The sequence below is a fragment of the Callithrix jacchus genome, chromosome 11 (genome assembly GCF_049354715.1).
Source record: "Callithrix jacchus isolate 240 chromosome 11, calJac240_pri, whole genome shotgun sequence".
In the NCBI taxonomy this organism is placed as follows: domain Eukaryota; kingdom Metazoa; phylum Chordata; class Mammalia; order Primates; family Cebidae; genus Callithrix; species Callithrix jacchus.
This window is the reverse complement of record NC_133512.1, coordinates 41,768,752-41,793,887: the sequence shown is the minus strand read 5'-3', so window position 1 is coordinate 41,793,887 and position 25,136 is coordinate 41,768,752. Positions and strand designations below refer to the sequence as shown.

The 25,136-nt window shown below is 38.1% G+C and overlaps 1 protein-coding gene across 3 annotated transcripts in view; it reads left to right on the top strand.

Annotated features, from left to right (window-relative positions):
• BZW2 (basic leucine zipper and W2 domains 2) overlaps positions 1-25,136 on the top strand; it is a 65,551-nt gene that overhangs the window by 19,233 nt on the left and 21,182 nt on the right. For all 3 annotated transcript variants that reach the window (XM_035253712.3, XM_002751537.7, XM_009002317.4), the window contains exons 2-5: positions 373-437; positions 8,944-9,120; positions 19,890-19,993; positions 23,302-23,367. In XM_035253712.3, coding sequence (XP_035109603.1) covers positions 380-437; positions 8,944-9,120; positions 19,890-19,993; positions 23,302-23,367 — 405 coding nt within the window. In that variant the 5' untranslated portion in view covers positions 373-379. The remainder of the gene's footprint in view (positions 1-372; positions 438-8,943; positions 9,121-19,889; positions 19,994-23,301; positions 23,368-25,136) is intronic.

Sequence of the window (25,136 nt, the reverse complement as noted above, 5' to 3'; positions counted from 1 at the left end):
TGGGGGGCCAAGGCAGGTGGATCACGAGGTCAGGAGTTCAAGACCAGTCTGGTCAACATGGTGACACTGCATCTCTACTAAAAATACAAAAATTAGCAGGGCGTGGTGGTGTGCACCTGTAGTCCCAGCTACTCAGGAGGCTGAGGCAGGAGAATTGCATGAACCCAGGAGGCAGAGGTTGCAGTGACCTGAAATCGTGCCACTGCACTCTAGTCTGGGCGACAGAGTGAGACTCTGTCTCGTAAAAAAGAATAAAAAAGTATATGTAGTAATGGGTGAGCTTGAACGTAAGTTCAACCAGCATATTAGCTGTATATTTTTCATATAAATTGCTTATTTGAAATACATAATATTTATTTTCTTTGTTTTCAGAAATTTTATGAATAAGCATCAGAAGCCAGTGCTAACAGGCCAGCGGTTCAAAACTCGGAAAAGGGGTAGGTTGTGCATGTGTGTGTTTAAAGTTGCAACCAAAATATAAGATTGGAGAAGAAGAATCTGAACGACACCTGTTTTCCCCCACCTCTCTAATTCTACTCATTGGAGCTCTTGGTGTAGAATCTGAAGTGCTTTAGTCAAACGATAGAACTGCCAATTACTTAGGTGTTTGATGTTGGGCAAGTTATTTAATATGCCTGAGCTACTTCTTTTCATCTACAGAATGGATAATTATCTTTGTTCAGGTTGTCTTACTTTCATGTGAGGTTATGAAGACAATTGATAAATTTTACTGGTTTTGGCATTAGAGTTTGTATTTGGTTTTTGCTTTCTTTGTTGTTTTATGAAAACATTGATGGCAAAGATGATAACATGAAAAGTAAAGTAAATTAGGAAGTGAAATATTGAAGAGTTTTAAAATTTTTTAGAAAATTTACTCCTGTAAATTCCCCTTAAAAACCATATTTTCAAGTGTCTTTAATTCTGGGAAGAGTAGTTATAGACCCATTTTGATGACTGATAAGATTTCTATTTGTGTGAGCGACCTTTTTTATATAATACTCATCTTAGCATATATTTTGTGTAAATAATATTTTATTTTATTGTTTTAAAGACAGGGACTTGTTCTGTCACCCAGGTTGGAGGGCAGTGGTGTGATGATAGCTCACCGCAGCCTCAAACACCTGGGCCCAAGTGGGCCTTTCACCTCAGCCTCCCAAGTAGCTAGGACTATAGGTGCACACCACCACACCTGGCTAACTTTAAAAAAATTTTTCTGTAGAGACAGGATCTCAAACTCCTGGTCTCAAGCAGTCCTCCTACCTCAGCCTCCCAAGGTGCTGGGATTGCAGTTGTGAGCCACTGCACCTGACCTGTATAAAGACGATTTTATTTATTTATTTATTTTAAATTAGTTATTGACTTATTTATTTTTTAGATAGGGTCTTGCTCTGACACCCAGGCTAGAATGCAGAGGTGCAATCACAGCTACTGCAGCCTCAACCTCCTGGGCTCAAACGCTTCTCCCACTTCAGCCACCCAAGTAGCCATCATGCCCAGCTATGTATTTATTTATTTATTGAGACAGAATTTTGCTCTTGTTGCCTAGGCTGGAGTGCAATGGCACCATCTCAGCTCACCACAACCTCCACCTCCAAGGTTCAAGTGATTCTCCTGCCTCAGCCTCCCAAGTAGCTAGGATTATAGGCATGCGCCACCACGGCCAGCTAATTTTGTATTTTTAGTAGAGGTAGGGTTTCTCTGTGTTGGTCAGGCTGGTCTCAAACTCCCGAACTCAGGTGATCCGCCTGCCTCAGCCTCCCAAAGTGCTGTGATTACAGGCGTGAGCCACCATGCCCAGCCAATTTTTAAATTTTTTTTGTGGAGACAGTGTCTTGCTGTGTTGTTGAAGCTGGGCTCTAGCAACGTTCATGCCTCAGCCTCCCAGAGTGATGGGATTACAGACATAAGCCACCACAGCCAGCCAAGAATATTTTAAACATGATTTTATATTTAGTCAGTTTTGCATAATTATATAGAGGTCTTTTTGAATGTAAGAATAGCTGAACTGAAACTCACTAGGGAAACTTTTTCAAAGAGGAAAGATGATATAGATGATGAAGTTAAATAAAGTTGAAGGGAATTACTGAAAAAGATTTGAGGAAGTATGTATAAACATAAAAGATGTTGGAGCAGAATCCCATGTACTGATCTTGGAGGGCTAAATTATTTCATTGATAACTGAGTTTAGATTCCTTTGGCAGTCAGTGTTAAGCAGCCTGTGTTCTCTTGCAGTGCTATGTCCATTTAAGTAACAAGTCTAGTCATGTAGACGGAAAAGAAATTGCCGTATAATAGATCATTTGGGGCAGAAGAGTTTTTAAGATTCAGTAGGAAACAGTAAGATTGAATTTAAATCTCTGCTGTCTGCTGGGAAGCTTCATGTTCACAGTAAAATATGAAGATTAAAAAAAAATTTAAGCACAAAGTAGTCACTTTGTACAGTTTTTCTGTTTTGCGCTCCGCTTTTCCTATTTCTTTTCATTTCTGGCCTAACCCCATGAGAAGAATGAATACAAGTATAGCCTGAGCCACTTCTCATTTAGTCTTCATCTTAGTCTTACAAATCGTGCCCCACTACATTCCTGCCTGGAATCTGGAAGCAGATATCAAACCCAGAGTGCTCACTAGAATGCATTCATAGTCTTACTGTTTAAAGCAGCCTTGGAAGAAAGGACTGGAAGGTTTTAAAAGGATTTATCAGTCATCAACAATATAGTTCAGAAACTTACTTATACTTAAGGGATCGTGGAGCCTACTACTGTGACAATAGCCAATATATGTACAACTAGGAGGCACAGAAATGTTTGCCATTGCCTGCCGCTGAGAAACGTGTTAATCTCAGAGCTGGATCTCCAGCTCAAGTAGCTTTATTAATGTGACGTGAATTCACGGGAACTGAGCTCAAGAGAGGGCCCTAGAATGTGTTGCACAATAGCAGATGTGAGTCAGCGAGTAAACTGGCCCTTACAGTTTGTCTACAGTTTAGAACCAGAAAGTTTTCTCTCATTCAGAACAGGGCTTGTCCCTGAATCGCTTGGTCAAGATTGTGCTGTTGGAGTACTCAGGGAGAGCCACTGAGAAATAGATATTATTTTCCAGTTAATCTGGATTTATATAACTCATATTTTTTGGCGATTTAAGCAACACTTGGGCCATTTTGTGCCAAACTGCTGATGGGGGGAAAAAAATGAGTCAACCTCATTTTCTGTTCCTCTTAGTAGTGAAATGCCTCCTGATGATTTCTCATCCTTAACTTTTCTTTGCTATTATGAAGGGGCTGACTTCAAATAAATGGTTAGCAATTTTGTAGAGCTGGGGAAAATTACTGCTGAGGCTATTTCAAGGTCCTTGTGATAGGCTGTTCTCTGAAGATTTTCCTCACTTTGAAACATTTCTTAGCAAAGCCAGTGCTCCTGCATGCCAAGTTAATATGACAATCTATTTCTTATTGCTTAGCATTAAAATACAAACATCATGGTAGGACACATTCTATAATAGAACACTAATCAGATTCTCTTTTCCTTTATGAAATACATCTTGCTTATGATACATTCTCCAAAGTAATTATGTTTTCTACTGTGGCTTGTGGAAATCTGAAAGAATGAACATTTCTCCCCAAGCAATTGGGTTATGCTTTGCTAAATGAAACATTTAATAAACGAACTGGTCTTTCTGCACGTTTTTAGAAAAATTGGATTATATTTACTGAAAACAAGAGAGAGGGGAAAAAAAGGCCAAACTGCAGGCATTCAGCATAACCATGTGCTCAGGTTTCTCCCTGAGACTTTTAGCTTTGTGATAATGGTTTTGTTGTTGTTGTTGTTATAGTTAGATTCTTGCTCTGTCATCCAGGCTGGAGTTCAGTGGTGCAATTTCAGCTCACTGCAGCCTCTGTCTCCCGGATTCAAGTAATTCTCTTGCCTCAGCCTCCCAAATAGCTGGGATTACAGGCATGCATTGCCACGCTTAGCTAATTTTCATATTTTTTTAGTAGACAGGAGGTTTCACCATGTTGCTTAGGCTGGTCTCAGAACTGGCCTCAAGTGATCCATCCACCTTAGCCTCCCAAAGTGCTGGGATTACAGGCATGGAGCCACCATGCCCAGGGACATAATATTGGTTTTTAAATCACTTTAGCTTTATGGTAAGTGGTGTTAATAACTAAATGAGTAAAGCTTTAAATCTGGAAAGATATATGTTTATGTATATATATAATTAGAAGATACATTTGATTTTACAGGAAAAGAAAGAAAATATGTGATTTAAAAAATTCAGTACTATACCTCAATGACAGTCAGAAGTTATGTTATTATATCACTTCACTAACATGTTTTTAACCAGTTACTGTGGTTCCCATAGTAAGCAAGTTAGATAACATATAGGAGGCATATTTGAGTGTCAGAATTAGGCCCATTTCTTCTCTGTGTCAGTACAAGGTCCATTAATGCCTCTTGACTATCATCATTGTGGTTCACCAGCACAGTTTAAATTGGAGACCCTAATTATATCCTTCTCACTTCAAGGAGACTTGAACTGCCAAATGGAAACCCAAGAAGGCAGTGGCATATTTTCATTCAAATTTTGTTAGTATTTCTGCTAGACTGTCCTCTAATAAAATACAAACTACATTACTGTAGTTTCAGATGAAAAAGACTCGTTAGGTCAAATGTTGTCTTGTTTCTCAAATTTCCATTCGTGTTCTTGCCATTTTCTTATGTGGGAATTTTGTAGTCTTCTTGATGGGTACTTTGTTTTAGTAGCTGGGAGCTTTTTTCAGCCTGCAAAACAGTTATTAGTCCTATCAGGTCTATCATGACTTTTTAAGATTCCCAACCTGTAAGTAATCATTGTGACTACCACCCTATTGCTCACTGTTGAAATATCCTTGGTTGTAATATGCTGTCTTCCTTTCTCTTTGTTGGTAATTCTTTTGGAATGGAATAATAAAGATATTTTTACAAAACAAGTTTTTAAGTTGTGTCTTAAATTCAAAACAAAGTCCTCTGCATGGATTCTTGGCATAGTCTGGGTTTTTCCTTATTTATCCATGTATATTTCCCAGTGCCTCCATTTGTAATTTTCAAATCATCAAAATCTGTTCTACCACCTGAATCAACATCCAACCATGTGGGGATGTGGGATGACCTTATTTGATTTTGGAACTGGTCACAAGACTTAATAGATAGCATGTAGTTTTACTTCTGCCATTGTCATATGATAGGAAAGAAAATATCTTTTTTCCAATGGGGAAGGATAATTGCCTGTTGGCTAGACCCTGACTGGGAAGTAAAGTTTTCTGTACCTGCCATTGGGTTCCTTTTGTGTGGAAACAGTTATCCCCTCCTCCAGCTCCACCTAATGTATTCCTCTAGAATTCCTCCCCATTTCCTCCCCCTCTACACAACAAGATCCTAATTATATTTTTTCTGCAGTCACCATTTGCATGTTCTTGACTGCATAATGTTTTGCTTACAGCATCAAAAGGACTTTTTATCTCTTGTTCATGATGAATATTGTCGCAGCTAATTTATGTGTGTCTTTATGGTATCTCACACTACGTGACTCTGACTGGTACTGGGAATGCCATTCTTCTCTGGTTCTCATCCTGATGTGACTAGTGTTAACCACTTACAACCCTGCCCTTCTATTAGACCCCTACAAGCAGTACAAACTAGGCAGTTGCTGTGTGGTTCTAAAATGTAATTTTTAATTTTATCAAGGTTATGCATAACACATAGTATGGCTAGTTCTTGATTTTTCTGTTGGAGATATTAAATATGCCTTTTCTACTATGGAAAATGATGATTCAGCTCTTTCATTGCTTGCTTCCCCCCACCGCCTTACTTCCTGTCCTTCTCTAGTCTTTCATTGTATCATAGTTTCAGCTACACCAATGTTTAGAGTTTACATTTCTGTGACTTTGTACATGCTATTCACAGCTGAACTGTTATATGATTACATTTTTTAAAAATCAACACTATTTTGTTATCTCTTGATTTAATAGTGTAATTCTCTCTTGAGTGGGGGGGCTTAGTTTTCTATGCTTAAAATTAGCCAACCCTAACCTTTCCCTTTGTTGTATGGATCTCTTAATACAAAACACTTAAGGAAAAGCTTGAAATATCCTTGAAAGAATACTATTGCCTGTCTTGTTTTTTCCCTCATGCCTGCAATCTCATGACTTAATCTTGAGTTATTAACTATTTTTGAGGCCTTGGGTGTTTCATTATATGTATGTTCATATTGCTCTTCCCTTGATGAGTAGTTTGGCTGGACCAGGCACAGTGGCTCATGCCTGTAATCCCAGTACTTTGGGAGGCCAAGGCAGGTGGATCTCTTGAGGCCAAGAGTTTGAGACCAGACTGTGCAACATGGCAAGATCCTGTCTGTACTGAAAATACAAAAATTAGCCGGATGCGGTGGCATGTACCTGTAGTCGCAGCTGAAGCAGGAAAATCACTTGAACCCAGGAGGCAGAGGTTGCAGAGAGCCAAGATTGCACCACTGGCATCCAGCCTGGGTGACAGATCCTGTCTCAAAAAATAATTTTTTTTGGCTGAACACTAAACAAGAATTCTAGGCTGGAAATTCTTTTTCTAAGAATTTTGAAGAAATATCTTCTGGCATCTGGTATTTCTCTTGAGCAATCGAGTTTCTTGATACTTTTTACATTTTTACATATTGCTTGTTTTTTGTTTTGTTTTTGCTCCAGAAACTTCAGATAGTTGCTTTGTTCCCAGTATTCTGAAATCTCACAATAATCAATGTGCTCGTGCGACTCCACTTTCAGTCTTTGCGCTGGGTTCCCAGATAGCCTTGTGCTTGGGAACACTGACATCTTTCAATTCTATGAGGTTTATTAAGATTTTTTTTTTAATTTCCTTTGTTTTGTTTTTTCATTCTGCCCTTCTGTTAGATGTATTTTTTGGATATTTGACAGATCTGCCTTTTTTCTCTTCTTTTTACTATTTTCTAGATCTTTGACCTTTTTTCCTAGTTTCTAAAAGATAATCTTAGCTTTCTCTTAATGCTTCCATTGAGTTTTTTACTTCTTCTTTTTTCTTTTTTTTTTTTCTGAGACGGAGTCTTGCTCTGTCACCCAGGCTGTAGGGCAGTGGCACAATCTTGGCTCATGGCATCCTCTGCCACTGGGTTCAAGTGATTCTCTTGCCTCAGCCTCCTGAGTAGCTGGGACTACAGGCACGTGCCACCACATCTGGATAATTATTTTGTATTTTAGTAGAGACTGGGTTTCATCATATTGGCCAGGATGGTCTGGATTTCCTGACCTCGTGATCTGCTTGCCTCAGCCTCCCAAAGTGCAGGGATTACGGGTGTATAGGTGAGCCACTGTGCCCACCTGTTTTACTTTTTCTATCATATTTTTTATTTCCAAGAACTCTTTATTTATGAAATATTTTATAGTATTCTCTTCCTTCCCTCCCTCCACTTTTGTTGCAATATCTCTCACCTTACTCTCTAGAGATATCTTTGATATGATTTTTTTTTTCTTTCGAAGTTTTAGGTTCATCCTTTGCTTGTCTCTCCTCACATCCAGTCTTATTCTCCTTCATTGATGGGGAGAAAAGAGTAATGTCCTTCGAGTTGAACTATAGACCTTTTCCCTTTAATCTACTCATTTATTTCCACCTAATCTGGCATGTAGTTTGTCATCTTCACTCTTTTCAACAGTATATGATCCCTGCTTTGTTCAAGACCTGGCTCCAAGCCAACCTTCCGCAAGGTCTTGCTAGAGTCTAGATTAAAACTCCTTCCAAACCCAGACTCCCAGTCACCACATCAAACTACTTCTCAGGCTCATGTGTCTATTTCACTGTGACAGCTCATTTATACTTTTAATGTGTGCCTTTGTGATCACTCTGTATTTTTGCTAAGGAAAAAAAAGCTATATAATATCTATATCCCTTTCAATCCTCTGAAGCCCCACAAAATCAAAACCATTTTTATAATAATACCAAGATATTATTCATGTGTTTCACACATTCTCTCATAATTTTACAGTGGAGTTTTCTAGAATTTGAGGATATGTGATTTTGCAATAGATTGAATGCAGTAGATATAAAAATTGATCTGTCTGCCATTGAGCCAGGCATTAAGGAGATTTGCAAGAGTATAAAACAGTACTATCCTTCTCACTAATTTTTTGTTAAATAAAGAAGATAAAATGTTTTGTTTTAATTTCTTAAAATAAGTATCCATAGATTGAAGTTCCATAAACAAAAACTCCCTTTGGAATACTTTGTAATTAGGATTCCAGAGAATCCTTTGGAATCCTAATTCCAAATATACGTTTTATGTGTCAAGAGGTCATGAGACCAAAATGTTTAGTACATCCTGTTCTGAACCTGTAGATATACATATATGGCTCATTACATTTATTAGATGTTTAAGTACTCACAATAAATTCTTTAATTTTTTTTTTTTTTTTTTGAGATGGAGTTTCACTCTTGTCCCCCCAGGCTGGAGTGCAGTGGTGCCATCTGTGCTCACTGCAACCTCTACCTCCTGGGTTCAAGTGATCCTCCTGCCTTAGCCTCGCAAGTAACTGGGATTACAGATACCTGCTACCATGCCCAGCTAATTTTTTATATTTTTAATAGAGATGGGGTTTCACCATGTTGGCCAGGCTGATCTCGCATTCCTGACCTCAAGTGATCCACCCACCTCAGCTTCCCAAACTGCTGGGATCATAGGTGTGAGGCACCACGCCCGGCCTGTAATAACTTCTTTTAAAAAGAGATATCCCTTCTTATTCCCCACTACCATCTTTGTTTGTTTATATTTGTATATTCTCCTGCATTCTTTGGCAATACTCTGTACATTTTTTCCCCTGTCTTAGATAAAATAGAATTAAGTTTTGATTGTTATACTATTTATCAGTATTTATTTATTTGATGGTTATTTTAAATTGTTTTATTTTAGATGAAAAAGAGAAATTCGAACCTACAGTCTTCAGGGATACACTTGTCCAAGGGCTTAATGAGGCTGGTGATGATCTTGAAGCTGTAGCCAAATTTCTGGACTCCACAGGCTCAAGATTAGATTATCGTCGCTATGCAGACACGCTCTTCGATATCCTGGTGGCCGGCAGTATGCTTGGTAAATGTGCATTATTGTATCTTGGAGTATATTTATATATTTTTAATTCATTGAAGTATTTTCTTATAAGATAGAGTCTTTATAAGTTTATTTTTATTAGAGTGGATAAAAAATACAAATGGAAGCTTATGATTTTTACCTGATTTAGGATTTGGAATAGTATTAATGCAGATGTGAAATGATTATTGGTTAATAGAGGCATAGAACAGAGGACTTTGGTTGACATTACTACAAAGTTGGCCACTTTGCTTCACCTAAAAGCCACCTTTCTCATATGTCCCTAGTCTTTCAGTGTTTTTGGAGGGGCCATAAAAGGGGTAATTTCTGCAAAAGACTATAACTTAGTGTATAAATTTTAAAGATGGAACTAATGCCACTTCATCTATAAGTAATAAAACATATAAAGAAATACAGTTTAAACCTGGTTTTTGAAAAATCATTTAAATTGTAAGTATAGGGGAACAAGATGGCTGAATAGACACAACTCTGGTGCACAACACCCAGAGAGAGAGACTCAGAAATAGAGAGATCTCCTAGCTCCAACCAAGGTACTAGGTGCCTTTCAACAAGTCTGGTCGGATGGTGAGCAAAAAGCCCAGGCAGAGCAGACTGAGACAGGGAGGGTTCCTGCTTCACCCGGAAAGTATATCTGACTGGTGAGTCGGAGGCTCCCCTTCTGGCACCCTGGTCCAGATACAGCGCTTCCCCTAAAGCCTCAGCAGTACACGGAACAGGGGATCTTTGCCAGTCAAGTGCTGGAAATTACGAGCATAGAGTTGAATAATAATCCGAGACGGTGTCCCGGATTTTCACACAGATCTAAGCAAACACATAAGCCCATAGCTGGTTGGGAGAGCCTGCAAACCAAGCTATCACCCCATCCCCCTGCCCAGAGAGAGAGGGAGCTGAAAGCGGGAGACAGACTGTGTAGCCGGGCAGGTCTCTACCCTCCCCCACAAACCCCAGAGGGCTGAAGCACTAACCCTGGCAGGTTGCACAGCCAGTGCCTCAGACTGAGCTAAACCCTGAATGATCCAGCTCCATGGAGGAAAGGCCAACCCATCATTGAAGAGGCAGGACTAGGCTTCATGTTTTAACAAAAAACACAGGAAGCCTACTTAGCAACTGGATGGTGTTCTTGACCACCAAACAGTGCCTCCAAGTCAGTGGAAGATGTGGGCCTAACCTTTCAGTGTAAACAAAAAAACACAGGAAACCTACCTAGTAACCTGAAGGAGTCCCTGGAAACCCAGTAGCTCCTCCACAGGCAGACAAACAACCTCATCAAGCATCTCCCTAAGATCAGAGCCAGGTAAATCCACAAAGATGGAAAAAAGACAGCGTAAAAGTGGTGAAACCATCAAAGACCAGAATGCCTCTTCTCCTTCAAGGGATCACAACTCCTCAATCAACATGGGAACACAAAATGACGGAGAAAGAGTGCGACAAATTGACAGAAACAGGCTTCATAAGGTGGGTAATAACAAACGTTTCTGATCTAAAGAAACACGTTCTAACCCAGTGCAAAGAAACTAAAAACCTTGAAAAAAGGTTAGATGAAATGCTAACTAGGATAACCAGCTTAGAGACAAACATAAATGACTTGATAGAGCTGAAAAACACAATACAAGAACTACTTGAATCAAACACAAGTTTTAATAGCCAAATCAATCAAGCAGAAGAATGGATATCAGACTGAAGATCAACTCAATGAAATAAAAAGAGAAGACAAGACAAGAGAAAAAGGAGTGAAAAGAAATGAGCAAAGCCTCCAAGAAATATGGGATTATATGAAAAGACCTAATCCATGCTTGATCATTGTACCTGAATGTGATGGGGAGAATGAATCCAAGCTGGAAAACATGTTCCAGGATATTATCCAGGAGAAACGTCCCTAGCCTAGCAAGGCAGTCCAACATGGAAATCCAAGAAATACAGAGAACTCCACAAAAGTATTCCTCAAGAAGGGCAACCCCAAGGCACATAATTGTCAGATTCACCAGCGTTGAAATGAAGGAAGAAATGCTAAGGGCAGCCAGAGAGAAAGGCCAGGGGAAGCCAATTAGACTCACAGCGGATCTCTCTGCAGAAACCCTAAAAGCAATAAGAGAGTGGGGGCCAATATTCAACATCCATAAAGAAAAGAACTTTCAACCTAGAGTCTCATGTCCAGCCAAACTAAGTTTCATAAGTGAAGGAGAAATAAAATCCTTTACGGACAAGCAATTACTGAAAGATTTTGTCACCACCAGACCTGCCTTACAAGAGCTCCTGGAAGAAACACTAAACATGGAAAGGAACAAGTACCAGCCACTGCAAAAGCACACCAAATGGCAAATACCAAAAATTCAGTGAAGAAACTGAGTCAACTAATGGGCAAGAAAACAAGCCAGTAACAAAATGGCAGGATCAAATTCACACATAACAATATTAACATTGAATGTAAATGGCCCAAGCACCCCAATCAAAAGACACAGGCTCGCAAACTGGATAAAAAGTAAAGACCCATTGGTGTGCTATATTTAGGAAACCCATCTCACATACAAAGACAAACATTGACTCAAAATAAAGGGATGGAAGACTTACCAGGCAAATGGAGAACAGAAAAAATCAGGGGTTGCAATCCTAGTCTCTGATAAAATGGACTTCAAACCAACAAATATCAAAAGAGACAAAGAAGGGCATTACATTAACAGTAAAAGGATCAATCCAACAACAAGAACTAACTATCCTAAATATATACACACCCAACACAGGAACACCCAGATACATAAAGCAAGTTCTTAATGACTTAAAATGAGATTTAGACTCCCACTCAGTAATAGTGGGAGACTTCAACTCCACCGTCAATATTAGACAGATCAACGAGAAAGAAAATTAACAAGGACATCCAGGACTTGAATGCAGATCTGGACCAAGCAGACCTAATAAACATATACAGAATGCTCCACCCCAAATCCACAGAGTATACATTCTTCTCAGCACCACATTGTACTTACTCTAAAATTGACCACATAGTTGGAAGTAAATCACTCCTCATCAAATGCAAAAAATGGAAATCATAACAAACAGTCTCTCAGACCACAGCGCAGTCAGATTAGAACTCAGCGTTAAGAGACTCACTCAAATCCACACAACTACTTGGAAACTGAACAACTTGTGTCTGAGTGTCAGCTGGATAAACAATGAAATGAAGGCAGAAATAAGGATGTTCTTCAAAACCAGTCAGAATGAAGATACAACTTAACAGAATCTCTGGGTCACCTTTAAAGCAATGTCAAGAGGGAAATTTATAGCAATAAATGCCCACATGAGAAACAAGGAAAGATCTAAAATTGACACCCAATCATCAAAATTGAAAGAGCTGAAAGAGCAAGATAAAAAAACTCAAAAGCTAGCAGAAGACAAGAAGTAACTAAGATCAGAGCAGAACTGAAGGATATAGAGACACACAAAAAAACCCTTCAAAAATCAACAAATCCAGGAGCTGTTTTTTTGAAAAGATCAACAAAATAGACTGCTAGCGAGACCAATAAAAAAGAAAAGAGAGAAGAATCAAAGAGATGGAATAAAAAATGATAAAGGGGATATGTCCACTGATTCCACAGAAATACAAACTACCATCAGAGATTACTACAAACAGCTATATGCACATGAGCCAGAAAACCGGGAAGAAATGGATAAATTCTTGGACACTTGCACTCTACCAAGACCAAACCAGGAAGTTGAAACCCTCAAGAGACCAATAACAAGAACTGAAGTTGAGGCAGCAATCAAAGGCTACCAAACACAACAAGTCCAAGTCCAGATGGGTTCACAGCCGAATTCTACCAGATGTACAAAGAGGAGCTGGTTCCATTCCTTCTGAAACTATGAGTTAGGGAATCCTCCCTAACTCATTCTATGAAACCAACATCATCCTGATACCAAAACCAGGCAGAGATTCAACTAGAAAAGAAAACTTAAGGCCAATTTCCATGATGAACATCAACGCAAAAATCTTCAATAAAATACTGGCAAACCGATTGCAACAGCACATCAAAAAGCTTATCCATCACGATCAAGTAGGCTTCGTCCTGGGCATGCAAAGCTGGTTCAACATACGCAAGTCCATAAACATAATTCATCACATAAACAGAACAAAAGACAAAAACCACATGCTTATCTCAACAGATGCAGAGAAGGCCATCAACAAAATTCAACAGCCCTTCATGCTAAAAACTCTCAATGAACTAGGTATTGACAGAACATATCATAAAATGATAAAAGCTATTTATAACTAACTGACAGCCAATATCATACTGAATGGGCAAAAACTAGAAGCATTCCCTTTGAAATCTGGCACTAGACAAGGATGCCCTCTCTCACCACTCCTATTCAATATAGTATTAGAAGTTCTAGCCAGAGCAATCAGGCAAGAAAAAGAAATAATAGAGTATTCACTTAGGAAAATAGGAAGTCAAATTGTCTCTATTTGCAGATGACATGATTGTATATTTAGAAGACCCCATCGTCTCAGCCCAAGATCTCCTGAAACTGATAAGCAACTTCAGCAAAGTCTCAGGATACAAAATCAATGTGCAGAAATCACAAGCTTTCCTATACACCAATAACAGACTTAAAGAGAGCCAAATCAAGAAGGAACGGTCATTCACAATTGCTACAAACAGAATAAAATACCTAGGAATACAACTAACAAAGAATGTAAAGGACCTCTTCAAGGAGAACTGCAAATGGCTACTCAATGAAATAAGAGAGGACACAAACAGATGGAGAAATATTCCATGCTCATGGTTACAAAGAATCAGTATCATGAAAATGGCCATACTGCCCAAAGTAATTTACAGATTCAGTGCTATCCTCATCAACCTACCAATTACCTTCTTCACAGAACTGGAAAAAACCACCTTAAACTTCATATGGAACCACAAGAGAGCCCACATAGCCAAGAAAATTCTAAACAAAAAGAACAAAGCTGGAGGCATCATGCTACCTGATTTGAAACTATACGATGAGGCTACAGTAATCAAAACAGCATGGTACTGGTACCAAAACAGAGATAGAGACCAATGGAACAGAACAGAGGCCTTGGAGGCAATGCCACACATCTACAACCATCTGATCTTTGACAAAAGCAAGCAATGGGGAAAGGATTCCCTGTTTAATAAATGGTGTTGGGAAAACTGGCTAGCCATGTGCAGAAAGCAGAAACTGGACCCCTTCCTGACACCTTACACTAAAATTAACTCCAGATGGATTAAAGACTTAAACATAAGACCTAACAACATAAAAACACTAGAAGAAAATGTAGGCAAATCCATCCAGGACATAGGCATAGGCAAGGACTTCATGACTAAAACACTAAAGCAATGACAACAAAGGCCAAAATAGACAAATGGGATCTAATTAAACTTCAGTGCTTCTGCACAGCAAAAGAAACAATCGTTAGAGTGAACCAGCTATCAACAGAATGGGAAAAAATTTTTGTAATCTACCCATCTGACAAAGGGCTAATATCCAAAATCTACAAAGAACTAAAACAGATTTACAAGTAAAAAACCCATTCAAAAGTGGGTGAAGGATATAAACAGAAACTTTTCAAAAGAAGACATATATGAGGCCAACAAACATGAAAAAATGCTCATCATCACTGGTCATTAGAGAAATGCAAATCAAAACTACAATGAGATACCATCTCACGCCAGTTAGAATGGCGATCATTAAAAAATCTGGAGACAACAGATACTGGAGAGGATGTGGTGAAATAGGAATACTTTTACACTGTTGGTGGGAGTGTAAATTAGTTCAACCATTGTGGAAGACAGTGTGGCCATTTCTCAAGGATCTAGAAATAGAAATTCCATTTGACCCAGCAATCCCATTACTGGGTATATACCCAGTATATAAATCATTACATTACAAAGACACATGTATGTTCATTGCAGCTCTGTGTATAATAGCAAAGACCTGGAACCAACCCAAATGCCCATCAATGATAGACTAGAGAAAGAAAATGTGGCACATATACACCATGGAATACTAGCAGCCATAAAAAAACGATCAGTTCATGTCCTTTGTAGGGACTTGGATGAATCTGGAAACCATCATTCTCAGCAAACTGACACAAGAACAGAAAACCAAACACCACATGTTCTCACTCATAGGCAGGTACTGAACAATGATAACACGTGGACTCAGGGAGAAGAGCATCACACACTGGGTTTAGTTGGGGGGGCATAGGGGAGAGACAGTGGGGTCAGAGGAAGGTGGGGTGGGTGGGAGGGATAACATGGGGAGAAATGCCAGATATAGATGAAGGGGGAATAGAGGCAGCAAACCACCTGGTTATGTATGCACCTATGCAACAACCCTGCATGACCTGCACATGTACCCCAGAACCTAAAGTAAAAAATAAAATAAATTGTAAAAATTTATTTTATTTTACTAGAAAAATTAAAGACAGAGGATTAGAAGTCATTAAAGATAGATAAAAAAATAAAAACTATACCTTATAGAATAGAGGCATCATGAAAGAAGGCTTTAAGTTTATTAAGTAGTTGATTCTAATGTTTATTAAATGTAATAACCACCCAATTTCCTCTCATAGTCATTCTTAAATCTGAGTTCTTTGGTAGCTATAAATCACTAGAAATGGTCAAATTTCCTAGACCAGGAATTTTCAGTTTGCAAATATGTGCAAGTGTTCTGGTTGTTAAAAAACTTCAGCGGAGAGAGCAGATATCTGTCTACTCTCCTGTGTAAAAAATATACAGCATAATGAAAGATTGCCTTGCCCAAAATGGCATCATTGCCTTTTATTGAGAAAACACTGCTTAAGCCAGCCTACCTTGGCTTTGAAAAAAACTGTGCATACATTCCTTCATCTTGAGGTGGAACTGCCCTTAAATTCGTTTTTCTCTGAGCTCTTATTTCAAGCAATCTGTTTTGGTACATGGCCCCATTGACTACTAGGCCTTCTGTCATTCTGCATTGCTGGTTTTCACCACATCCTAAATTACTTTTGTTGTTCTTATTGTTTATGAAGAGCTTACATTATGACTGTAGATAATTCAAGTCTAAGTATAACAGCTATCTATATTGAGCTCAAATCCCATTACCCACAAATAATCATTGTTAATATTTTGGTTACTTCACTTCTAGAAATCTCTTTACCAGCCGAGCATGGTGGCTCACACCTGTAATCCCAGCATTCTGGAAGGCCGAGGCAGGTGGATCAGCTGAGGTCAGGAGTTCGAGACCAGCCTTACCATGGTGAAACCTCATCTCTATAAAAAATACAAATATTAACTGGGCATGGTGGTGGCCACTGTAATCCCAGCTATTCAGGAGGCTGAGGCAGGAGAATCGCTTGAATTTGGGAGTCGGAGGTTGCAGTGAGCGGAGATTGCACCACTGCACTCCAGCCTGGGTGACAGAGGGAGATTCTGTCACAAACAAAAACTCTTTACCTCATAAACTCTTGAGAATGGGTGATACTATGCAAATATGATATTTTAAATGATGATGTCTATTTATTCAGCAATATGTTGCTGTCTTGCACACCCATGAGTGTAATACTGGATGATTCTAAAAAGAATTAAAGCCAAATGGATGTTAAAGAATATTTAGTCTACTTCCCAGTTGCTGTGATTATAAACAACAGTTATCAGTGTCTGAATGCACATATATATCTTTGTGCTTTTACCTGATTACATCTTTACCTACTTAGCAAGGGATTAATGGATTAAATAAAAGATGGAGATATTTATATCTGTCTTCATCTACCTAGCTGAGAGAGAAAACCAGTCTTCAAAGGAATATTATATATAATTTATCAAAAATTATGAGTTACTATTTACAGACACTTTTCACAATGTTAGCTAGTCAGTTTCATCAGTTTTCTAGATCTCTGTCAATTAGGTAAGTGATAAGTATTTTCATTTTAAAACTTTTAATAGTGATGTTGAATATTTCCTAATATACTATTGACCTCTAGTATTTCATCAATTATGATATATTTTTATCCGAGTAATCTTCAGTGAGTTTTGGTTCTTGCCAAAGTCACACGACTGTGATAGTCGCTTATGGGCCCTTTCTATCATTCTTGAACTCTTTTATTTTATTCCCTTACACGAGACCACTTAGACCTTCTCCTGTCTCTGGATGCCACTTCTTACATTACTCCTGGCTTCCATCATTAACTGCCCCCCCCCATAAGATCATCTGTATACTTCGCATTGAGTTTCTTAAAGTTTCATTTACCATAATCAGTACATTTATCTCTGCAGCCCAGATTTCACTTCTTCCCTCCTTGTGTATACATTCAAGGAGAAGCTAGGGCCAAATGTTTCATATGATTTACTTAGCACAAGCTGCACAACACCAGATGTCTATCAAGTCTGATGTAGAATGTAAGGACTGAAGCCAGCTAAGTTCATTCTTCTTATATAAATGCTTCGTTTAATTATTAAGTATGTAGAAATTTTCTTGACACTCAGAGTTTACCTTCTTCCGTTGTTCTTTTTTTTCTTTTATAATGTCGCCCAGGCTGGAATGTCAGCTCACTGCAACCTCCGCCTCCTGGAATTAGGCAGTTCTCCCAAGTAGCTGGGATTACAGGCATGCACCAGCACACCCAGCTAATTTTGTATTTTTAGTAGAGATGGGGTTTCCACCATGTTGGCTAGGCTGGTCTCGAACTCCGACCTCAGGTGATCCGGCCCAAAGTGCTGGGATTACAGACATGAGTCACCATGCCCGACCTCATTGTTCTTAAAACAACAGCTATCTGGTCTTTCATATTGTCCTTTGTATAGTAAATACAATAAATATATTAAGTTTACTTCTACCTCTATCTTGAGAAAAACAGCAGGCACTCCAAAAACATTAGGAATGCAAACAATACTTGGTCCCAATATAAGTGAAAAAAAATTTAATTCAAGCTGTAGCAATATTATTAATGTGTAATAAGTGTTTTATTTTGTTAATGTAACTTTAAAAACATACCTCTCAACTCAAAAGTCTGCAGTTTCAAAATCAAACTTTTCAGTTACGTAATTTCTATCAAAAGCAATAGCAATAATTACACCAGAATTTTTAGAAGATGATTATCTTAATAAAAGTTTGTTCCAGGTGGTTGTATTCATTTAAAAGGGCTAATTAAGTCTCATGCATAAATTAATTGAGTGAAAAGAGACTCCTGAAGAAGCTGACTTCTCCGAAAACTAATTTACTTACAAAACTGTATGCTGGAGTCTGAAGCTCATAGAGGGGATGATAAGCTAAGAAAAGTATAACTCACTTGAATTCTCATTTGCCTGTATCTGCTAACAAAGGTGACTGTGGGTTGCCCTTTTAATCCAGAGATCCTGAAATCACAAGTTAAATCAAGGTGGTTATACACCAATATACAAACATAAAGGGAGTAGCTAATGAGTAAAGAGTGTTTGTCTTTTCAACTTTGACCGTTGTATACTTGGTGCCTAGCACAGCACCTGGTGTAAGTATATACACTGCAAACACTTGTACGTATATACGCTGCAAACACTTATACGTATATATACTGCAAACATTTGTTGTATATTTGAAAGATACTAATCTAATTTGGCCTGCTTAAAGCTTCTAACTTAATTACAACAAAGTAAAATTAGAAAACAGAAATTCTTAATGTTCTCATTCTGCTCTTCTAATCAACTAAGGTTTCTAATGGCTATCATTGAAACTTAGAGGAGGAACTTTTGAATATGGAAAGTTAATTAAATAAAGAAAAAGGCATTCTTTGGTTCTAGTCTATTAAGTCCATGGAGAAAAAAAAAAGAGAGAGATTAAAATACTGTCTCCTAGCCAACATAGCAGCTGGGCTGTCAAATACAAATAGCAAGGATTGGAGTCCATGCTACTCAACCAGGCATGGATAACTGGGTTAGTGAAGGAGGGAGCAATGGTAATAGCCACCCAAGTAGAAAGCAAAAAGATGTATGAGTCATGTCTGGTCAGTTCTATAGCATAGAGTATCTGCAAAATACTTGCAAAATGTTAGCAAGCCTGAAGAAAGAACTATGTCCTGGAGTGGGAAGTATCTGGTGTTGCATTGAGAATAATGAAATAAAATTTACTGAATAAAGGTTGTTCTTTAGCTTCCATGATTAAGAATATACTTTGGAAAGATCCAGACTTACAGTGATAAGATGTAGTGAAGGCAAGGATGTGGAACAAAAATGAAGGACACTATGGTGGGAGTATGAAATGAAACAACTAATTTGTATTATATTGGAAACATGAAGTACACAAGGCCAAGTACAGTGGCTAACGCCTGTAATCCCAGCACTTTGGGATGCTGAGGCAGTAGGATCACTTGAGCCCAGTAGTTAAAGACCAGCCTGGGCAACATAGGAAAACGGTGTCTCTACAAAAATTACAAAAAAATAGGTAGGCATGTTGGCACACACCTGTGGTCCCAGCTACTTGGGAGGCTAAGGTGAGAGGATCACTTGAGCACCCCAGAGGTCAAGACTGCAGTCAGCCATAATTGCACCACTGCACTCAAGTCTTAATGACAGAGTGAAACCCTGTCTCAAAAAAAAAAAAGGAAAAAATATATAGCAATATGTGTACATCTACTCATGTGTGTCATTCTTTGAAATTTTATGTGACTCTTACATTTCATATGTACTTTCATTATTTTCTTTCATTTGCCGGAATTGATCTGTTCTGCAAATGCTGTTCTCAATTTCAGTATTATCCTAACTATGATTACCTTCTCTTTTCAGCCCCTGGAGGAACACGCATAGATGATGGTGACAAGACCAAGATGACCAACCACTGTGTGTTTTCAGCAAATGAAGATCATGAAACCATCCGAAACTATGCTCAGGTAGAGCTTATTTGAGAGATTGCCCTTGAAGCATTGAAGAGGATTGAGGAAAACACTACAGAATCTCTATAGCCCACTCACTTTTTAAATAGGAGTCTTAGATAGCTTTTAAACATACGAAAAGAATGGGCATTAAAACTGCAAGAATAGGCCTGCTGGCATGGCTCACACCTGTAATCCCAGCACTTAAGGAGGCTAAGGCAGGCGGATCACTTGAAGTCAGGAGTTTGAGACTAGCCTAGCCAACGTGGTGAAATCCTGTCTCTACTAAAAAATACAAAAATTAGCCAGGTATGGTGGCAGGCACCTACAATCCCAGCTACTTGGGAAGCTGAGGCAGGAGAATTAGAAACTAGGTTAAGAAAGTATTTCCAGAGTTATTAAAATAACCAATATTTGCAAAATCCCCATTTAAATAAAAACATCATTCCACTTACAAAACTGTCTAAAATCCTGCTGATACAGTTGCAAACCCTGCTTTAGAGTTCTAACAGAGTTATGGGGGACAGCCATCCTGTATTGCCAGTAAATAGTAACATTTTTTGCTCATCTGCTAGAAGCATGTTTGTTGTCCACCTAAGTGGAATCTGTCCTGCACTTGGCTCTCCTCTCCATCGCATCGTTATCTAAGTGATTATATCTTTTTTTTTTTTTGAAAAAAAGAAAAAGAAAGAAAAAAAAATGAAGGAGAGGAAGAGGGAGAGAGAACAGGAGTGTTGCTTTATTGCCCTGGCTAGAATGCAGTCTAAAAATGGGTATTGAAAACCTCTTTTATGCCAATAATTGTGCTTAATAATGGAGACAGGAAAAAATGAGGGAAGAAAATAACAAACAAGCAGCCAACCAATATTTTCATTTAAACCTGTGAGTAGGTGTGATATGGTACTGATAAGAGTGTATATTTTGTGTATTTAAAGTGGAGAGTTCTATAAATGTTTATTAAGTTTACTTGTTCTGGATCTGAGTTCAAGTCCTGGATATTCTTGTTAATTTTCTGTCTTGTTGATCTATCTAATATTGATGTTAAAGTCTCCCACTATTATTGTGTGGGAGTACAAGTCTCCTTATAAGTCTTATGTATCTGGGTGTTCCTGTATTGGGTGCGTATATATTTAGGATCATTAGCTCTTTCTGTTGCATCGATCCTTTTACCAATATGTAATGACCTTCTTTACCTCTTTTGATCTTTGTTGCTTTAAAATCTATTTTATCAGAGGTGAGAATTGCAACTCCTGATTTTTATTTATTTATTTATTTTTACTCTCCATTTGGTTAGTAAATATTTCTTCATCCTTTTGTTTTGAGTCTTTGTGTATCCTTGCATGTGAAATGGGTTTGGATGCAGCATACCGATGGGTTTTGGCTGTGTCTTGATTGGGGGATTTAGTTGATTTAAATTTAGGATTAATAATAATATATGTGAGTTTATTACTGCCATTTGATGTTAGCTGGCTGTTTTGCCCATTAGTTGACGTAAATTCTTCATTATGTTGGTGCTCTTTACTTTTTGGTATATTTTTGGAAAGGCTAATACTGGTTATTCCTTTCTATGTGTAATGCTTCTTTCAGAAGCTCTTGTAAAGCAGGCCTGGTGGTGATGAAATCTCTGAGTACTTGCTTGTTCACAGAGGATTTTATTTTTCCTTCGCTTGTGAAGCTTAGTTTGGCTGGATATGAAATTCTGGATTGAAAGTTCTTTTCTTTAAGGATGTTGAATATTGGCCCCCACTCTCTTCTGGCTTGTAGGGTTTCTGCTGAGAGATCTGCTGTGAGTATGATAGGCTTCCCTTTGTGGGTAACCTGACCTTTCTCTCTGGCTGCCTTTAGTATTTTCTCCTTCATTTCAACCGTTGTGAATCTAATGAGTATGTGCCTTGGGGTTGCTCTTCTTGAGGAATATCTTTGTGGTATTCTCTGTATTACCTGGAGTTGAATATTGTCCTGCCTTGCTAGGTTGGAAAAGTTTTCCTGAATAATCTTGAAGACTATTTTCCAGCTTGGATTCATTCTCTTTGTTGCATTCAGATACTCCTATCAAATGTAAATTAGGTCTTTTCACATAGTCCCATATTTCTTAGAGACTTTGCTCATTCTTTTTACTTTTTCTTCTCTAATCTTGTCTTCTCGTTTCATTTCATTAAGTTGGTCTTCGACCTCTGATATCCTTTCTTCTGCTTGATCAATTCAGCTGTTAAAACTTGTGCATACTTTGCAAAGTTCTCCTGTTGTGTTTTTCAACTCCATTAATTCACTTATATTCCTCTCTATATTGTCTATTCTCGTTAGCATTTCATCAAACCTTTTTTCAAAGTTTTTAGTTTCTTTGCATTGGGTTAGAACAAGTTCTTTTAACTCCCAGAAGTTTCTTATCATCCACCTTTTGAAGCCTACTTCTGTTAATAGAACACACTTGTTCTCCATCAGGCCTTATTCTGTTGCTGTTGAGGAACTGTCATCCCCTGTAGAGGGAGAGGCGTTCTGATTTTGGGTATTCTCAGCCTTTTTAGGCTGGTTTCTTCCCTTCGTTATAAATTTATCCATTTGTCGTCTTTGTAACTACTGACTTTCTAATTAGGTTTCTGAGTGGACGTCCAATTAGTTGATTCCCAGTGCCGGAATCTGAGCAACCCACTGCGCAGCTAAAACAGTGGTGTTAAGATTGATGGTGTTTTTCTGCCTGGGAATTTCTGGTCTGGCTTCCTTCTTGAATCCATCCTTCAATCAGCTGAATAGGCGACTCTGCCTTCCTGGGGCTCCAAACATCGGCCAAAAGGGGACACAGTCCTGTTTACTCTGCACCGTGAACCGCCATGCCAGCCACAAGAGTCACGCTGGTAACCCATGGGGCTCCTCCACTGGGACTCTCCTGGTCCGTGAGCAACAAAAATTCTTCAGAAAGTGTGGTGTCCTCTCGTTCTCTGCGCTTTCACTGGGAGCTACAATCCTGAGCTGCTAGTTATCAGCCATCTTGGATCGTGATTATATCTTTAACAGCTTCATTTCAGTGATTTTCAATCTCTGCATCTCACAGTTTGAAAATCACATTTATTTTCATCAAAGTTTTTTTTTTCCCACCTGTTATATTCTTGAATGAATTTGTTTTCTCCTACATGTGCATTTTGATTTTATTTTTTCCTCCTAGGTCATGGTAACATCTTTGAAATGCTTATAGTTCTCATAGTACAGTGTGTGAATGTTTAACTATACATATTTATTAATGTAGATCTATGGTGTCAATATGGTGAGTTTCTATACCTCCTATGCCTTTTTGGTTGACCTAGTATTTTATGGTTCTGTTTTATATTTAGGTCTTCAATAAACTCATCAGGAGATATAAGTATTTGGAAAAGGCATTTGAAGATGAAATGAAAAAGGTAAAATTCAGATATAATGCCTATCTGTTTTATAGTGATGAAATGGAAGGGGCTAAAAACTTTACATGTACAATGATACTCCAAAGTGCCATATACATAGTAACATGAATGTGAAAAACATAGTGTTTGTAATAAATGTTTAGTAAATAGATGAGTATGAAAGATCATAATTTAATAGCCATAGGAAGAAATATGTAATTATTCTGGACTTTTTCCGTTAATATTTAATGTAAGACAGTGTGCTTTGTTCAGTAAGAATAGTTCTATGGACTATAATATCTGACCTTGCAGAGGTTAAAAATTAAAATGAAGCCGGGCGCCGTGGCTCACGCCTATAATCCCAGCACCTTGGGAGGCTGAGACGGGTGGATCATGAGGTCAAGAGATCGAGACCATCCTGGTCAATGAGATGAAACCCCGTCTCTACTAAAAATATGAAAATTAGCTGGGCATGGTGGTGCGTGCCTATAGTCCCAGCTACTGGGGAGGCTGAGGCAGGAGAATTGCTTGAACCCAGAAGGCGGAGGTTGCGGTGAGTCAAGATCATGCCATTGCACCCCAGTCTGGGTAACAACAGCGAAACTCCATCTCAAAAAAAAAAATTAAAATTAAAACTAGAATCAAGATAAAGTGATTTAAGTAGTTAAAGCCTGTGAAAAAACATAGCACAGCAGCTAATGTTCGGTAAAATTCTTTGATTTTTTTTGTATCAAAGGGAATAAAAACATATCTTTGGAGATAAGAGTATATGGGTGTAAATCTCAGTGCTCTTTCTTATCAGTGAAATAGCTATAATAAGAGGCATACCTCATGGTTGATGTGGGAATTATATGAGATAACACATAAGGGGCTCAGTGTAGTAATTGGTCTCTAGTCAAATCAGCAGTAGCACCTCCTTAAAAGATGGCCTCTTTTGAGTAATTGCATGTTCCCTCTTCCAGTTGGTAACTCCTATATTTATATACAGAACCTACTACATTTACTTTTTCCAGATTTGTCATTGTTTCTAATTTTAGATATCTATCTAAAGTAAAAAAGTTAGCGTAACATATACTTCTTTCCTATTTATTTACTCTCCCCACTTCTCCCCTTCCCTGCCCCACCCCATTCAAAGTGGTTCCATGTATAATATGGAGGAGCAATTTGGCAATAGTCATTAAAAGAAATTTTTCTTACATGACCCATGACCCAGCCATCATGGATTGATGAGAATCTATTTCCATGGATATATAAAGCTATATGTATAAAGATGTCACCCAAGTATTGAAAAATAGCCTAAATGTTCGTTGGTGGGAGAGGAAGATTAGATAATTAAATTACAGTCTATCAGTACAATAGAATACTATGCAGTCTTTTAAATAATGAGGCATAACTCCATGTATTAATAAGGGAAAACGTGCATGACAAATTAAATGGAAAACGCAAGGTGCAAAGCAACCATTTGGTAGTAGTTTGACCTTGGGCAAATTAGTTAATGTCTTTGTACCTTAATGTTTTATAATTGGAGATTGAGCCTGTTGTAGGTATTAATACACATAAATTGATCAGTAGAGTGTCTGGTCCACTAAACAAGCTTTAGCTATCATCAGCATATGATGCAATAAAAAACAGTATGTGTGTATACATGTAATTATGTTTTGATGTTGATTAAATTGTGTTTTTATTGTATTAATGTTGATTAATATAATTGGGCAATGTGGTTATTATTTTTAAGATGATCTAATTTTTCTACCATTTCTATGTGATTAAGTATATTTTAAATGAATATG